At 41.1% G+C, this 12,543-nt stretch overlaps 1 protein-coding gene across 1 annotated transcript in view; it reads right to left on the minus strand.

Moving 5' to 3' along the window:
• Positions 1-8,977, minus strand: part of LOC132075810 (von Willebrand factor D and EGF domain-containing protein-like) — a 172,621-nt gene extending 163,644 nt beyond the window's left edge. Inside the window, exon 1 of the mRNA XM_059476517.1 lies at positions 8,799-8,977. Coding sequence (XP_059332500.1) covers positions 8,799-8,895 — 97 coding nt within the window. The 5' untranslated portion in view covers positions 8,896-8,977. The remainder of the gene's footprint in view (positions 1-8,798) is intronic.
• Positions 8,978-12,543: the final 3,566 nt, after the last annotated feature.

Below are 12,543 nucleotides of genomic sequence, written 5' to 3' on the forward strand. Positions count from 1 at the left end.
ATTAAAACAAAGAAGTTGGAAATTGGTGTTTTAAGGCATTGCTTCCCAAGCACAAATGAACATAAATCACTCCTTTCTGTATTGCTAGGGACTCACAAACAAGTATCATTACTAAAATTGAAATGTATTGCCCCTTTTATTCAGCTTGTTCATTCTTCTGAAAAAAAAAAATAAAAAGTATATTGTGGTTAGAGCTGGTCAGGAATTTTAAGTGTTGTTTATTTTACATGCTGTTAATGAAACTTTTTATAGAAATTTGAATGAAAATTTCATTGTTGGTGAAGGTTTTATGTTAGGAAAGGAAGAATTTGAAGGCTCATGCACTTGAGCATAAGGTTTCACCAAAATAACATGTATTGATCTATTGATGATTGGTCTATTTACTCATCTAACTATGCCAGAACTGCTTTATTACTATTTTTTATAAATAGCATATATACATTATGCCATAGAATGATTGAAGCTGCTGTCCATCACAGGTATTTATACCTTTACTGAACACATGGGACACTGACACCAAAGCCCTCATTTCAAGATGTATTTAATTGCTAATAGAAAGTGAAGCAGTTCAGATAAGATCTTCTCTGTGGCATAATTGATGGAGCAGCTCTGAGGGCACCTGTCTGTGGCAGAAGAGATTGATCCAGTTGTTCCTGTATCCTCAAACACAACATCTGTCCTGCCAGCAGTCATCAACAAAATATCAGTTAACACTTTGGGCCTCTCCTGGTTATGTCTCAGTGGAAAAATATTCAAATTTCCAAATGTTTGCAGTTGTCTGCAGCAATCAGACAGAAGAAAAGCTCTCTGTGTGGAACAGCAGTGGTTGCTCCTGCTGAAGCAGGAGCTCTTTGGGCAGTCACATAACCTGTAATAATGCAGATTATTATAGTGAGGAGCTGGGCTGTAACAGCAGCGATGGAATTCAGAGGCAAAACCCCAATTTAATGGGTGGATTTGTGAGGTTTATTTTTTGTGACAGTGATTTTTCTTGCAGCATTTCTGCAGCACTAATTGCTGTGCTTATTGCATGAAGCAGGGATAACTCTGGAGGCCAGAGGGATGTTCCCTGTCCTCAGGTCCCCACCTGTGCCACCTTTTTTAGGACTGCAGTGTTTTAGTTCCATACTCAGTTTAGCCCCATTGAAAACAACCTAAAGTTGTCTTCTAAGGGTCTTAAAAAGTAAAACCTGATGCTACCACAAACCCCAGATTTTTTGTTTCCAGAGCTGGTTGTATTCCAGCTAATCAGGTACTTAGGGTTTCTGCCTCCAGCTTTTCTGAATGGTGAAGAAGCTCCTGCCTTATTCCTACACAGTTTTTTGCCCTTGTGAGGGTTTCTGTGCCTTGGGACCAGGTGGGGTTGACCAAGGACAGCTCTCCAGGTCCCCTCACATCCTTCCAGCACCTCATGGGGGTGCTTGGTATTCTCAGGAGGAAAACTGCAAGCTCAGATCTAAGACAGAAGATGAAGTTGTTTGGAAACAGCAGATGGATAACATTGTCAGAGGTGCATTAATGAGAGAAAGTGTCTCCACACCCATGCAGAGTAGAGGTAATAGCAAACAGAACAGGAAATCTTCGTGGATAGCAGATTTTAGGAAGCAGCAGGAATAACTGTGGGGGATTTTCATGATGAAGATATCAGTTATTGGGGAAAGGGAGAGAAGCAGCGAGGGACTGGCGTGGGCAGGAAGCAGATTTATGATTTATGTCAGAGCTGTTTGCACTGTGAGGCAGCGATCATGTCAGGAGGAGCAAGGAGTTGTGAAATTCCTCTGGGAGATGCAAGGACTGTGCAGGGATTGCCTGCAGCCCCAGCCCAGCTCTCCTGAACACATCAGAGCTGAGAGCCCAAAGCCTTCACACCAGGACAGGGCTTGAGCCAAACCTCATCCTGAACACAGCCAGCACTGAGAAATTCCATGTGCTGTGAGTCCCCAAGGGAATGGCAAAGCTTCCTTGAGCCCTGTGAGGGCATTTGCTGAGCCCACAGGGGATGGCACAGCCTGTCCTGCCCTGAACCCACACCCAGTGAGGGCAGGGGGAGCCAAGAGCATCTTTGCTCCAGCCTGGGAATGCTCTGGGGCACCCCAGCTCTCCCAGGGAATTTCTGCTGCATGATCAATTGGAAAAAAAATAAACCTGGCAAAAGACTGAAAATTATCTGAAGCTGGAGGGTTTGTATATTTAACAGTTGTGAGTTAAAGGATAATATGGGAGAAAAGGATAATATGGGAGATATGGGATAATATCTCCCATATTAAAGGGTAATATGGGAGAAAGGATAATATGGGAGAAAAGGAGCCCAAATGCTCCAGGAAGTTTATGGGATGTGGGTGTCTGGCACTCACAAGACTCTGTTGGATGCAAAAACTTCTGGGCTAGCTAAAGGAAAGGATAGATTTCTTAAACCTTTATCCTGCTTTATACATATTCAGAAAATCAAATATCCATGTATTTTAGCATTTGAAGAGGGAGTTGCAGGTACAGTGGGATAGGAAATAGCCTGCTCTTCATTTTCCTTCTATTTCTTGCAGAAGGAAACCAACAAATTAATTAGATTTCATCCTGTTTATGTCTTTGTTGCCAGCTTTAATCTTAACATCTAATAGAAAAACAGAACAAATGGCTTTGTGAATTTTTATACATTTTTTCCTCTAGTCCATTAAGAAAAGAGCTGATGATAATTTAGCCTGGGTGAATCAAAGCATCTGTGCTGTGCTGTTGAGGGAGGCTGAGTCACAGACACGGAGTTTTATAGCGAGCCCACGGATGATTGTAAAGTAAATAATTGGAGGAAAGGGACAAAAAAGATTCAAGCAAATTCTGAATCATGTTTGTGAATTGGTCTGATCTAGTACCTGGACCAGATCAACAAATAACACATCTGATAGATGGATGCAGTGAAGTCTAATAATGCTAATTCTAAAGAAATTTTTATTTAATTAGTTATGACTAACAAAACATTAGCTTAGGTGTTGAATAAGCCGCTGCTTGAATTTTACCTTCCTTTGCTCCTCATACAGACCTGCAGGTGATATCAGGATATCAGTGAGATAAAATTCCATGAGGGTTTTTTGTTTGTTGTTTAGTTGGTTTTTGTTTTGTAGTTTTGTTTTGTTTTGTTTTGTTTTTAATGGCTTAGTGGTAAACCAGTGGGCTAAAAGAGTACTGGCTGCCAAGAGAACATCTGGATGTATTTTGATATCACTTGAAGATTTTCTTTGGGTGCCTTTCTTGCTCTTGCTTTTTTGTTTTTTGTTTGTTTTTAATAATCTCTTAATGGTTAAGCTTCTATTAACCAAATTCATAGGACTGTGTTTTGATAAAGTTGACCAGTGTGTGCATATAAATGATGGGATGTGATTGGGATACCTGCTTTAAATTTAACTGTTCCCCAAAGTTATGATGACAGAGATTTCACAGACAGGGGGAAGAGCAGTGGCTGCTGAAATGATTAACAAACACTTCAGGAGGGGGCACTTACTGAAGCAGTCAGCACACAAAGCTGCCAAGGGACAGTTGAGTTGTAAAACACTTCAGCTACCACAGGAGATGCATTACATTACTGTGGTAAGCAGATAATTTGCTATCCAGCTTTTGGAAGCTTCTTTGCAGGGAAAAAAAAAATAAAAATAGGGGAATAAGCAAACTTGTTCTCAATCGATGAATTAATATAAACCCAGCAATAGGAGCAGAGCAGACTACTACAATCCCTCAGCTATATTAGGCAATCAATTTTTTTTTCCCTTTCAATATGTAGAATATTCCCTGGTGGCTCCCTGTGGATGCCATGCAGTGTGAACACAGCAATCAAAGTAATAGACGTCAGAATAATCAAAATAAGATGTGTCAGAAAGAAGCAAATGAGTCCATACTCTCATTAAGCAAATCTCCTAAGAGCTTAACGTAGAAAACTCTTTCCAGAAAAGCTGTACAAACAATTGCCTGCACTAACACATGGCTTTAGTGCTGTTTCAGAGACAGATAAAAATATTCTTCAATCTAATCCTTGTTTTTTCAGATTTCACCATAAATAATCTCTACCTGAGGCAAAACACTTAATGTAGCTGTCACAATGACATTAATAAAGATCGTAACTAAAGGTAAAATATGCTACTTTGAAAAAAAGCTTCAAAATCTTTAAACAAGCAACGTGCTGCACACCATGTTAAAGACAATATCCATTTCTGCAGGGGACTGGCAATGTCCAACACTTCATCCAGGTAGTAAGTACCAAAAAAGTCAGTACAAATCTTCCATGGAAACACATTTTTAGACAAAATCAGTAATCTGGCTGCCTTGAGGACTTATCCCAGCAAAAAATTCAAAGAGATGCAGTCCAGTCCAAAATCAACAAAATGGTATTTCCACAATGTTCCTGGCTTTTTGAGGCAGCAAGCTTATGGCACAAAAAAAGGGATTAAATGTATCTGGTGAAAAGAGCCATTTCCAACGCTCAAATTATTTTAATAGGCTACAGAAGTGGTCTAGGAAGAAGTAGGAACAATTGGAAGATAAATTTTCTCTCTAATGAAGCTAATTCAGGATTAACTTTTCCTTCTGCTCTCCTACTATAGTTATATGATAAAGAACTTACAGCATTGTGGAAGGTAAATGGATCATTTCTCATTGAAAACAATGGGAATTTGGGGGAATTTCAAGTACTGCCCGCCTAAAACCTGTTAAGCAGACTAAAACCTACCAGGAATACTTTGTGTCCCCTCAAGTTTGTGTGTGGCCATTTGACTTAGGCTTTACAGGGAGAGTAGCAAGGGGCTGAGCATTTTTATTGCCCTCAAATTTACAGTTTTTGTGCCAGTTCTGAGCCATGCCAGAGCCGATGGGGCTGGGTTGTGACTCCTGGGACCCCTGTCAGCCTCAGCAGAGGGTTTTGCTCATGACCTCGAGGCAGTGCAGGTGCCCATGCCATCAGGGAGGCAGAGGGATGATGCTCCCTCTCTGCAGGGATCTGTCTTGTCAGCCCAGCAGCAAACACTGATTTGTCTCCACTCCTATCGATTGCCAGGGCAGCTGGATGTGCACAATGCTTCTTCAGGTGTGGCATCCTGAGACAAAATAACTCTGAGGAACTGGACCATTAGAGGAAATATTTTGGCCATGGATGTCCTATACTGTTATGAGCAGTGTGTAATAAATTGACTCTCAATTTTAGCACAGGGCAGAGTAGTAAATAGCTGCTAAGGGGTTTAAACAGATTACATGTTTGGCAGGATAATGGGAAATAGGCAAATCCTTGGGAGGTGCAGATGAGAGACAGCCCTCTCACACCAAGCATATCTTTGAGCCTGTATAACTTTGAAGACAATCATTAATTTTCATCAGAAGATTAAAAAGCAAATGTGTGACCGAAAAATATTTCCCTGAAAATTTCAGAGTTCTAAAATCCAATGGTGGCACACCAGTACAGGTCAGGAGAGTCAATAAATGAAGGTGACAGAGATTCCCTCACCCCTAAACTGAAACAGTGCCCAATTTTGCCTTCCTTATGAATGAGCTTTCCCTGAAGTGGCAGAGCCCTTGTCCTTCAGGTAAAAAAGAGTGGAACGAAAAAGGTATCAGCAAGCAGAAATCAGGCCTTGCTTCCCTTTGACAGCACAAAATCAGATAAATTCAGATTTCTATCTTAGTTTAAAAAATACAAACTGGCTTAATTTGGGCCAGTGGCTTGATCTGGTGGGTGGCAGCCCTGCCCATGGCAGGAGAGTTGAAACCAGGTGGTCTTTAAGGTCCCTTCCAACCCAAACTGTTCTGGGACTCTGTGATAATTCCAGACAGTGAGGCCATAGTGGTATTTAATATTGGAAAAATGTAAAAAGAGGAAAATAAAATATTAGCGTGTAAACAACTTTTGATGACTAAAACTAATGTTGGGAGAGAAACATATGGTAAAGGTTGTTCCTCTCCCTTGTTACTATTTTTCTGGCATGGCCAGGGCTCTTGGCTCCACTTCCACAGGAAAGCATTCAGTGGGTTGTTGTTTGCTCGTGAATGTCTGCTGTGCAAAGCCACAGAGCAAAGCCACAGAGCCAGAATAATCCCAGGGCTATTTCCAGAGGCACAGGAATGGTCTGACCAGACCCGCTTGATCCCTGTGAGCTGTTTCTGGGGATTGCAGATCCTGGGTGTCAGACCCCTCTCTGCTCAGGGACCCTGAGGTGGAAGAAGCCCTGGGGCTCCCTGGTGATGCTGGAGATCTGTGTGGAATGTCTGAGCCTGACCAAGGCATGGGAGAGTTTGTCACCTGTGGCAGGTACTTGAAGCAGGTGAGGGAAGTCCTGAATAGTTTGATTGGTTCCTTTTGGAATACTCATGGGGAAATGGAGCTCTTCTGAGCTCCAGCAGAGTTTTTTTTTTTTCTGGATGGACAGCCCAGCCCATGGCACTCAGGTTTTACAGCAGAAAATCACAATGAAATCAGGGGTTGCTTGTGGGTAGAACACAAAGCAAATTGGATACTCTGATTTTCATTTCACTCCTGTATGAAACAAGACCAGTGCTCGTGTGATTGCAAGATATACTGAGTGGTTTTTGCCTATTTCCATTTTGACTATTTTCCATATTTTGACTATTTCCATTTACTTTCTTAAATCAAATTAGACCACTTGGGTCACTGGAAAATACACCACCTTTCCATGCTGGCTGTAGGCACCTGCCCTTCCCCTGGCACCATCCTCTCTTTTCTCTTTCTCCACCTCTGGATATGCTCAAATTTCTTCTTATGTGTTTCAGAGATGAGGGAAACCCACAGGAGCAAACTCGCAAACAATTAATTGTAGCTGAGTTTATTACATATGTAACACCTTGCAGTGAAGCCCCAGTGGATTTTGGGAGTTTCAAGGGTACCTTTGCAGGAAACTCAAATCCAAATTAAAAACTTTCTCAGCTGTACATTATGAAAAGGCTCCAGAGGGGATGGGGAGAAATTCCTTTTTGCTGGTGTTGTTACAAGCAACTGTTTTAAGATAAATGTTTTTCTGTAAGATACCACTGTAAAAAAATCTATTGCCTTTTTCTCCTGACTGACTTATTTACTGAATTTCATCTCAGAAAAGTCTGACAAGCTGTGCTGTGTCAGCCGTCCCACATCTGTGATTCACTGAGTTGCTTTTGTCCCTGGTGCTTAGTCCTGTAATAGAGAGCAGCTGTGGGTATTGCTGGTAACATTTTTGTGTTTCTCAGTCTTGGGATTTAATGTAAAAACCCCAAATATTGAGAATTCCCTCATTCACAGGGAGCTTCATTACCTAAATTAAGAGTGCAGAAGATTATAAAGTTCTTCCTTAATCTTTAAATTACTTTTTCATCTTCTTTTTTTGTTTTTTTAACACAGCATCTGCAAAGAGCTCTTGGGTCAGATCTTTCTTATTCACCATTAAATTCTTATGGGATTAGTAGGTTTATTAGAGTACAAAAGTAAACAGCATATGGCTCTGTTAATATCCCTGTAATTTCACAGTCCAATCTGTCAGCATGTAAACTTTTTTGAGCAGTTCCATTTACTCCAAGTTCACTTTATGGGAAAAAAAAAACCTTACAACAAGCCTGATAAATCCTTCTGCATCACCTAAGAGACAGCACAATACTTAATTCCTTTGTGTTCCCAGTTTAATGAGTGTGTCCATACATATTACCTGCAGCAGGAAAAGTACAGTGGAAAATACAGTTACTTAGTTACCAGGAGTTAAAAGGTCCTTTCCCCCTGATGAAAAGCCTGTTCTATCTGATAAGTTGCTGCCACACTCCACAAAACTGGCAACCCTTCAAAAGGTTTCAGAAATTAAAGGCATTGTTTGAAGATAAAGGCGATAAGGTCATTTGCTTTGAGTTCAGTCCTGCAGAACTTTCTGGGTGACCCTTTGATATTCAAGTGAGGAGAGCTCCAAATTGTTTTATCTTCATGGAGCTAATGAGGGCTGGCTGACAGTCACTGCTAGGACCAGTTGGGACTCTGCTGGAATTAAATACTGTAAAATATTGCAACACATTTCCTTTAAGGGGGAGTGCCTCTGCAGAGTTTGCCAAGGCTGAACCCATAATCACTCACAGCACTACGCTCTTTGCTTTTCTCAGTTTCTTTTATTAACTCAGTTTTCACTAGCTGAATAATGTCTAACATGATTCTCAATGTATTTTTGTGTTCAATTAATAAAGCTGTATAAACAAGCCACACGTGTGAAATCTATGTCCCCTTCAAACTCACAAGACTCACATTTAATGTGTACAGTAGTAGAGAAATTACTCAAGAACTTTTTATTGCTAGAGGCTGTAGAGCTGTGTATGATTATTATATGTGTAATTAACTAATCTATAATGTTCCTCTGATATATGGTGTATATAATTCTTTCCTAGAGGAATAGAATGTTATTTTAAGCCTTTTTTTTCTTCTTTTATGGTTTGTTTCATTTATTCCATTTTTGGAAAATGTTATGTATACTCCTTAAATAATTTTACTTTTTTTTCTCTAGAAGGAAGTAAGACTTTTCACAGGTTTTAATTTTTTTTTGTTAAAAAAAATGTAGGAAAGGAAAGAGAATGTCCTGTAATGATCAATATACGTTGTGTGCTTGGCTTTCAGTGTGACCTTCTTCATTACTTTAGGTGTTTATTTTAACCTTACTCCCATCCTATTTCAGAGACTTTCTAATAATAGCCCCCTGTCACTCTAACCCACATTCAGAAGTAAACGCAAACAAGATCATCTCAGCTTCAAACACACACAAACTCTATCCCCCAAACACCCATCAGGTAATTAAAAAGCACAAAATCCTTACCTAATATCGCTGACTCAGCACTGACGGCCAGCAGGGGAATCCAGCAGAGGCAGGCAGCGAGCTGGAGATGCTGATGGGGAGGAAGGGGCTGCTGCATAGTGCCCAGGGCAGCTTTTATCCCTGCATCTGCACTTGCTTACAAATGAACTTTTGAAGTCCTAAACTTTGCAGGAAAAGCCATCAGCCCGCCTGCCTGTATATATATATATATATATATATTTTTTTTTTTTCCCCTCCCCACCTTTCTTTCTTTCTTTTCAATGCACTCTCTTGGAGAGGGCTTGCTGTGTCATTAATGCCAGAATTTCCAGGAGGGAAGCCCTCCAGGCACACACGCTGACACACACACAGAGCACACGTGTCCCTGCAGCTGCTGTGGCTGCAGCTGCCTGGATTTGTCCCTGAGCTCCAGGACAGCCTGAGCCTCTCTGGGATGGCTGATCCCAAAGGAGCTGGGGCTGGGAACGTGCTGCTCCTCAGGGTTTGGAGCAGCCAGCACTGAGTGGAGATCACTGCAGTCCCATCTGAGCAATGAGAGGGGCTTTTCAGCGTGACAGCAGCCAGAGTGACAGAATGGAGCACAGAAACAAAGAATTCCATCACTCAGGTTGCTCTGGTGCCTTAGGATTTTAGCTTTTATATTTTTCATATATCTGTAATCCTGCAGTTCTTCAGCGTACAGCTCTAAACTCCACACAGAGCATTAGCTGCTGTCTTCACATTTTGGTCAGACACAACAATTCCTCTCTAGGCTTGAGAACCAAGCACACCTTCCTGTCTCAGGCCGTGAGAGATGGAAACAAAAGTGAGTTAGGGGGGAGGAAACTGGGGCTAAATAACTTCATTACCTGAAGCTGTAATTGGAAGATTAACCCCCAATATTATGGTCCAAACTTCTAAGAAAACCTGTGGTCCATTTTGGGTGTAGCCCCTGGGGGGGCTTCATCTGCCCAACATGTACCTGGATGCCCTTCAATAAATAGAAATTATTTTTATTCTCTTAATTTTGTCTAGCCTCTGCTTTAGGTAGCCCCAAAAAGGCATCAGCACCATCACATTTCTCTGAAGTTTGGTCTCTCAAGGTGCCCTGTTGCTGCCACATGGTTCCTGCTTTTATTCCATGTGAACAGAGTTTATTGTGTGACAATGCAGTTCCCACCTTAATGCAAAGCAAGATGAATTTGCTGTTGAATTGCATTTTGTACTCTGATATTTACACTCACAGTGTTTTATTTAGAAAATATTGCATCCCCACCCACTGCTCAGTGTTTTCCACACCTGCCAGCACTCCTTTTCTTCGACTTGTCAAGTTTATCTTGTTTGTCTGCTTGTTTAAGTGAGGATATTGAGGATTATCTGATAAGAAAATATTATGCAAGACTGTAAACATTCCACACAAATCACTGTGAGGAGCATTTCATGGAAAATCACACACCAAGCTATTAAAAATATTTTGCAGTACAGCCATGGAGTTTCAAAAGTTGTTCATTTGGCTTAACTACAATGCTCAAGGAGTTTATTCTTGGATTTCTTGAGGAAAAAATAGGTTACTTAAGAAGAAATTTCTAAATCTTTGTTCCTAATTTTGATTTTGGATTTTACTGTTATAGAATGGTTTTAGCAGCCTCATTGGATTAGCCATCTTACAGGCCTGACTTGTAGCCCTTTGGGAGTCTTTGGAAGTTTTTTCCATTTATTTCACTGAAGTTTAGTTATATTACTTCAAGATCACCAAGACTCCAAGTCCAGTATTTCTGATATTTGTTAATAAGAGATCTCTGTCTGTTTCCTGTAAATGGAAAAAAATAATTTGTTTTTAACAGTACACAATATTTACTTTTCTATGGCTTTCTCTGCTAATGTTTGAATTATTTGTGGCAATTTCTGTGCACTGGTAGGGGTCCAGTGTGGATTTTGATTCTTAAGTTTTGGCCTAAAAGGCACAGTTCCGAAATCTGTTGAAGGGTGAGATTTATCCTTGCCAAAATATTGGTAATCAAAACCAATTTCCAACAAAGAAAGTTTTCCAAAATCAGTCCAGCTTTTTTTAGTTGTCTGTTTACAGAAAACAAAAGTAGTCAGGCAAAAAAAAAAAAAAAAAAAAAAAAAAAAGAGTAAGTGGAATATACTCAGGAGAAAAGGAGAAAAGGGAAAATTTTGAAGACTTGCTTATCCACTTATCTGTGTTCTCCTGAACAGGTTTTAATCAAAAGGGCCTTTGAGGGTGGTAAAGATGAAATTGAAGCTTCCCATTGTCTCAAGTAGGAATTTTCCCTGGGCTGGATATATTTCCCATTAGCCCCATCCAGGACAAGACCTTACAGAATTCAGAAAAAAAAAAAAAAAAGAAAAAGAAAAAAAAAAAAGAATGACACTGGCTTCTTTTCCCCCCTAAAATGTCATTCTAAAAAAAATTTAAAAATGGAACTAAAACCATGAAGAACCTGCATAAAAGTATCAGAAAATATTCTCACAGTTTCCACGGTTATTAACCTAAATAAGAGGAGAAGCTGAAACTCCATAGAAGATTTGTGTAGTCAAGTGTGGGCAGTGGATGTTTGGAACAATTCTCTTTGCTGTGAACAGAACTACAGTGAACCCCTGAACGCCTGACACCATTCCTTCTAGAATTAAATCAATTTTCAATGGTGGGGATGGATATATTGAAGTAAAACAAGCCAAAAGTCACAGGTGGGAGCTGCCAGCAGCATTTCAGACCCAGCCAGAAATCGCCCTGATGGAGACACACGTTGGGTACTCAGATGTGTTCACTTTGTAAGAAGGAGACAGAGTTTGCCTGAACATCCCTCTGGCATGCCAGAGTGGGGATGGATTGGCTCTGCAGGGAGGATGGAGCAGCGTGGGGGAGCAGCAGAGAGGGGAGGAAGGCTGGAGGAAGAGGACTAAGAGCAACAGTCTTTGCCTTTTCCTTCAGACACAGGACTGAGTGTCGGAATGGAGCTGAATGATAACACAAAGATAAAAATGCAAACGCATAAAAGCTTCCAAAGATGTGGCTGCCTGACACTGTGCTCCAGCGTGAGATGCTCAGGCTCCAGAGTCAGTGTAGGAGGTTTGAGCGGCCCACAGAGGATCTGGGTTACAGAGGAGTGCTGAGAGATGGATCCCATCCCTCACGTTTTCTGAAGGTCAGGTAGAAGCATCCTTCCACTTGGGCACCGCCAGGAAGGAAAGGAGAGGGGAGTTTCATGTTCTGCTTCTCAAAAAGTGTGGCTAGCAGTTTCCTTTTGCACTCCAGCCAGCAGGGAGCTGTGCAATCCTTTATTTCCTTCTGCTTCCTATGAGGAATACCCTTAACACAAGGCTGTCCCCTGGGGTGGCTTTCTAGGCAGAGAAGTGATTTGTTATTCACAGGTGACACAGAGAGCATGACCCTGCCTGTACACACACCTTCCTGGTAGGACAGTGTTCTTCAGAGGGAAAAGATGTCTTCACTATAAAGTTTTTTTTGCAAGTCTGAATTTACACATTTCACTTGATAGAACTCTCCTGTGTCCATTTCTGTTTGCTTTTTTTTTTTGTCTGACTGAAAATACCTGCCAAGTCCAGTGACAAGAAATAAGCTCACTGTGTCCCCAGGGTGATCCCCTCTCTGTTGGTATGGGCTGGCTGTGTCCTCTGATCATTCCAGTCCTTTCTGCAGCTCCTGAGCAGGAGGAAGGTTTGGCATAATGGATTTTGACTGACTCCCAGCACCCCTCCCACCAAGGATTTTCCTAACAGG

Source organism: Ammospiza nelsoni, chromosome 7 (genome assembly GCF_027579445.1).
Source record: "Ammospiza nelsoni isolate bAmmNel1 chromosome 7, bAmmNel1.pri, whole genome shotgun sequence".
Lineage (NCBI taxonomy): Eukaryota > Metazoa > Chordata > Aves > Passeriformes > Passerellidae > Ammospiza > Ammospiza nelsoni.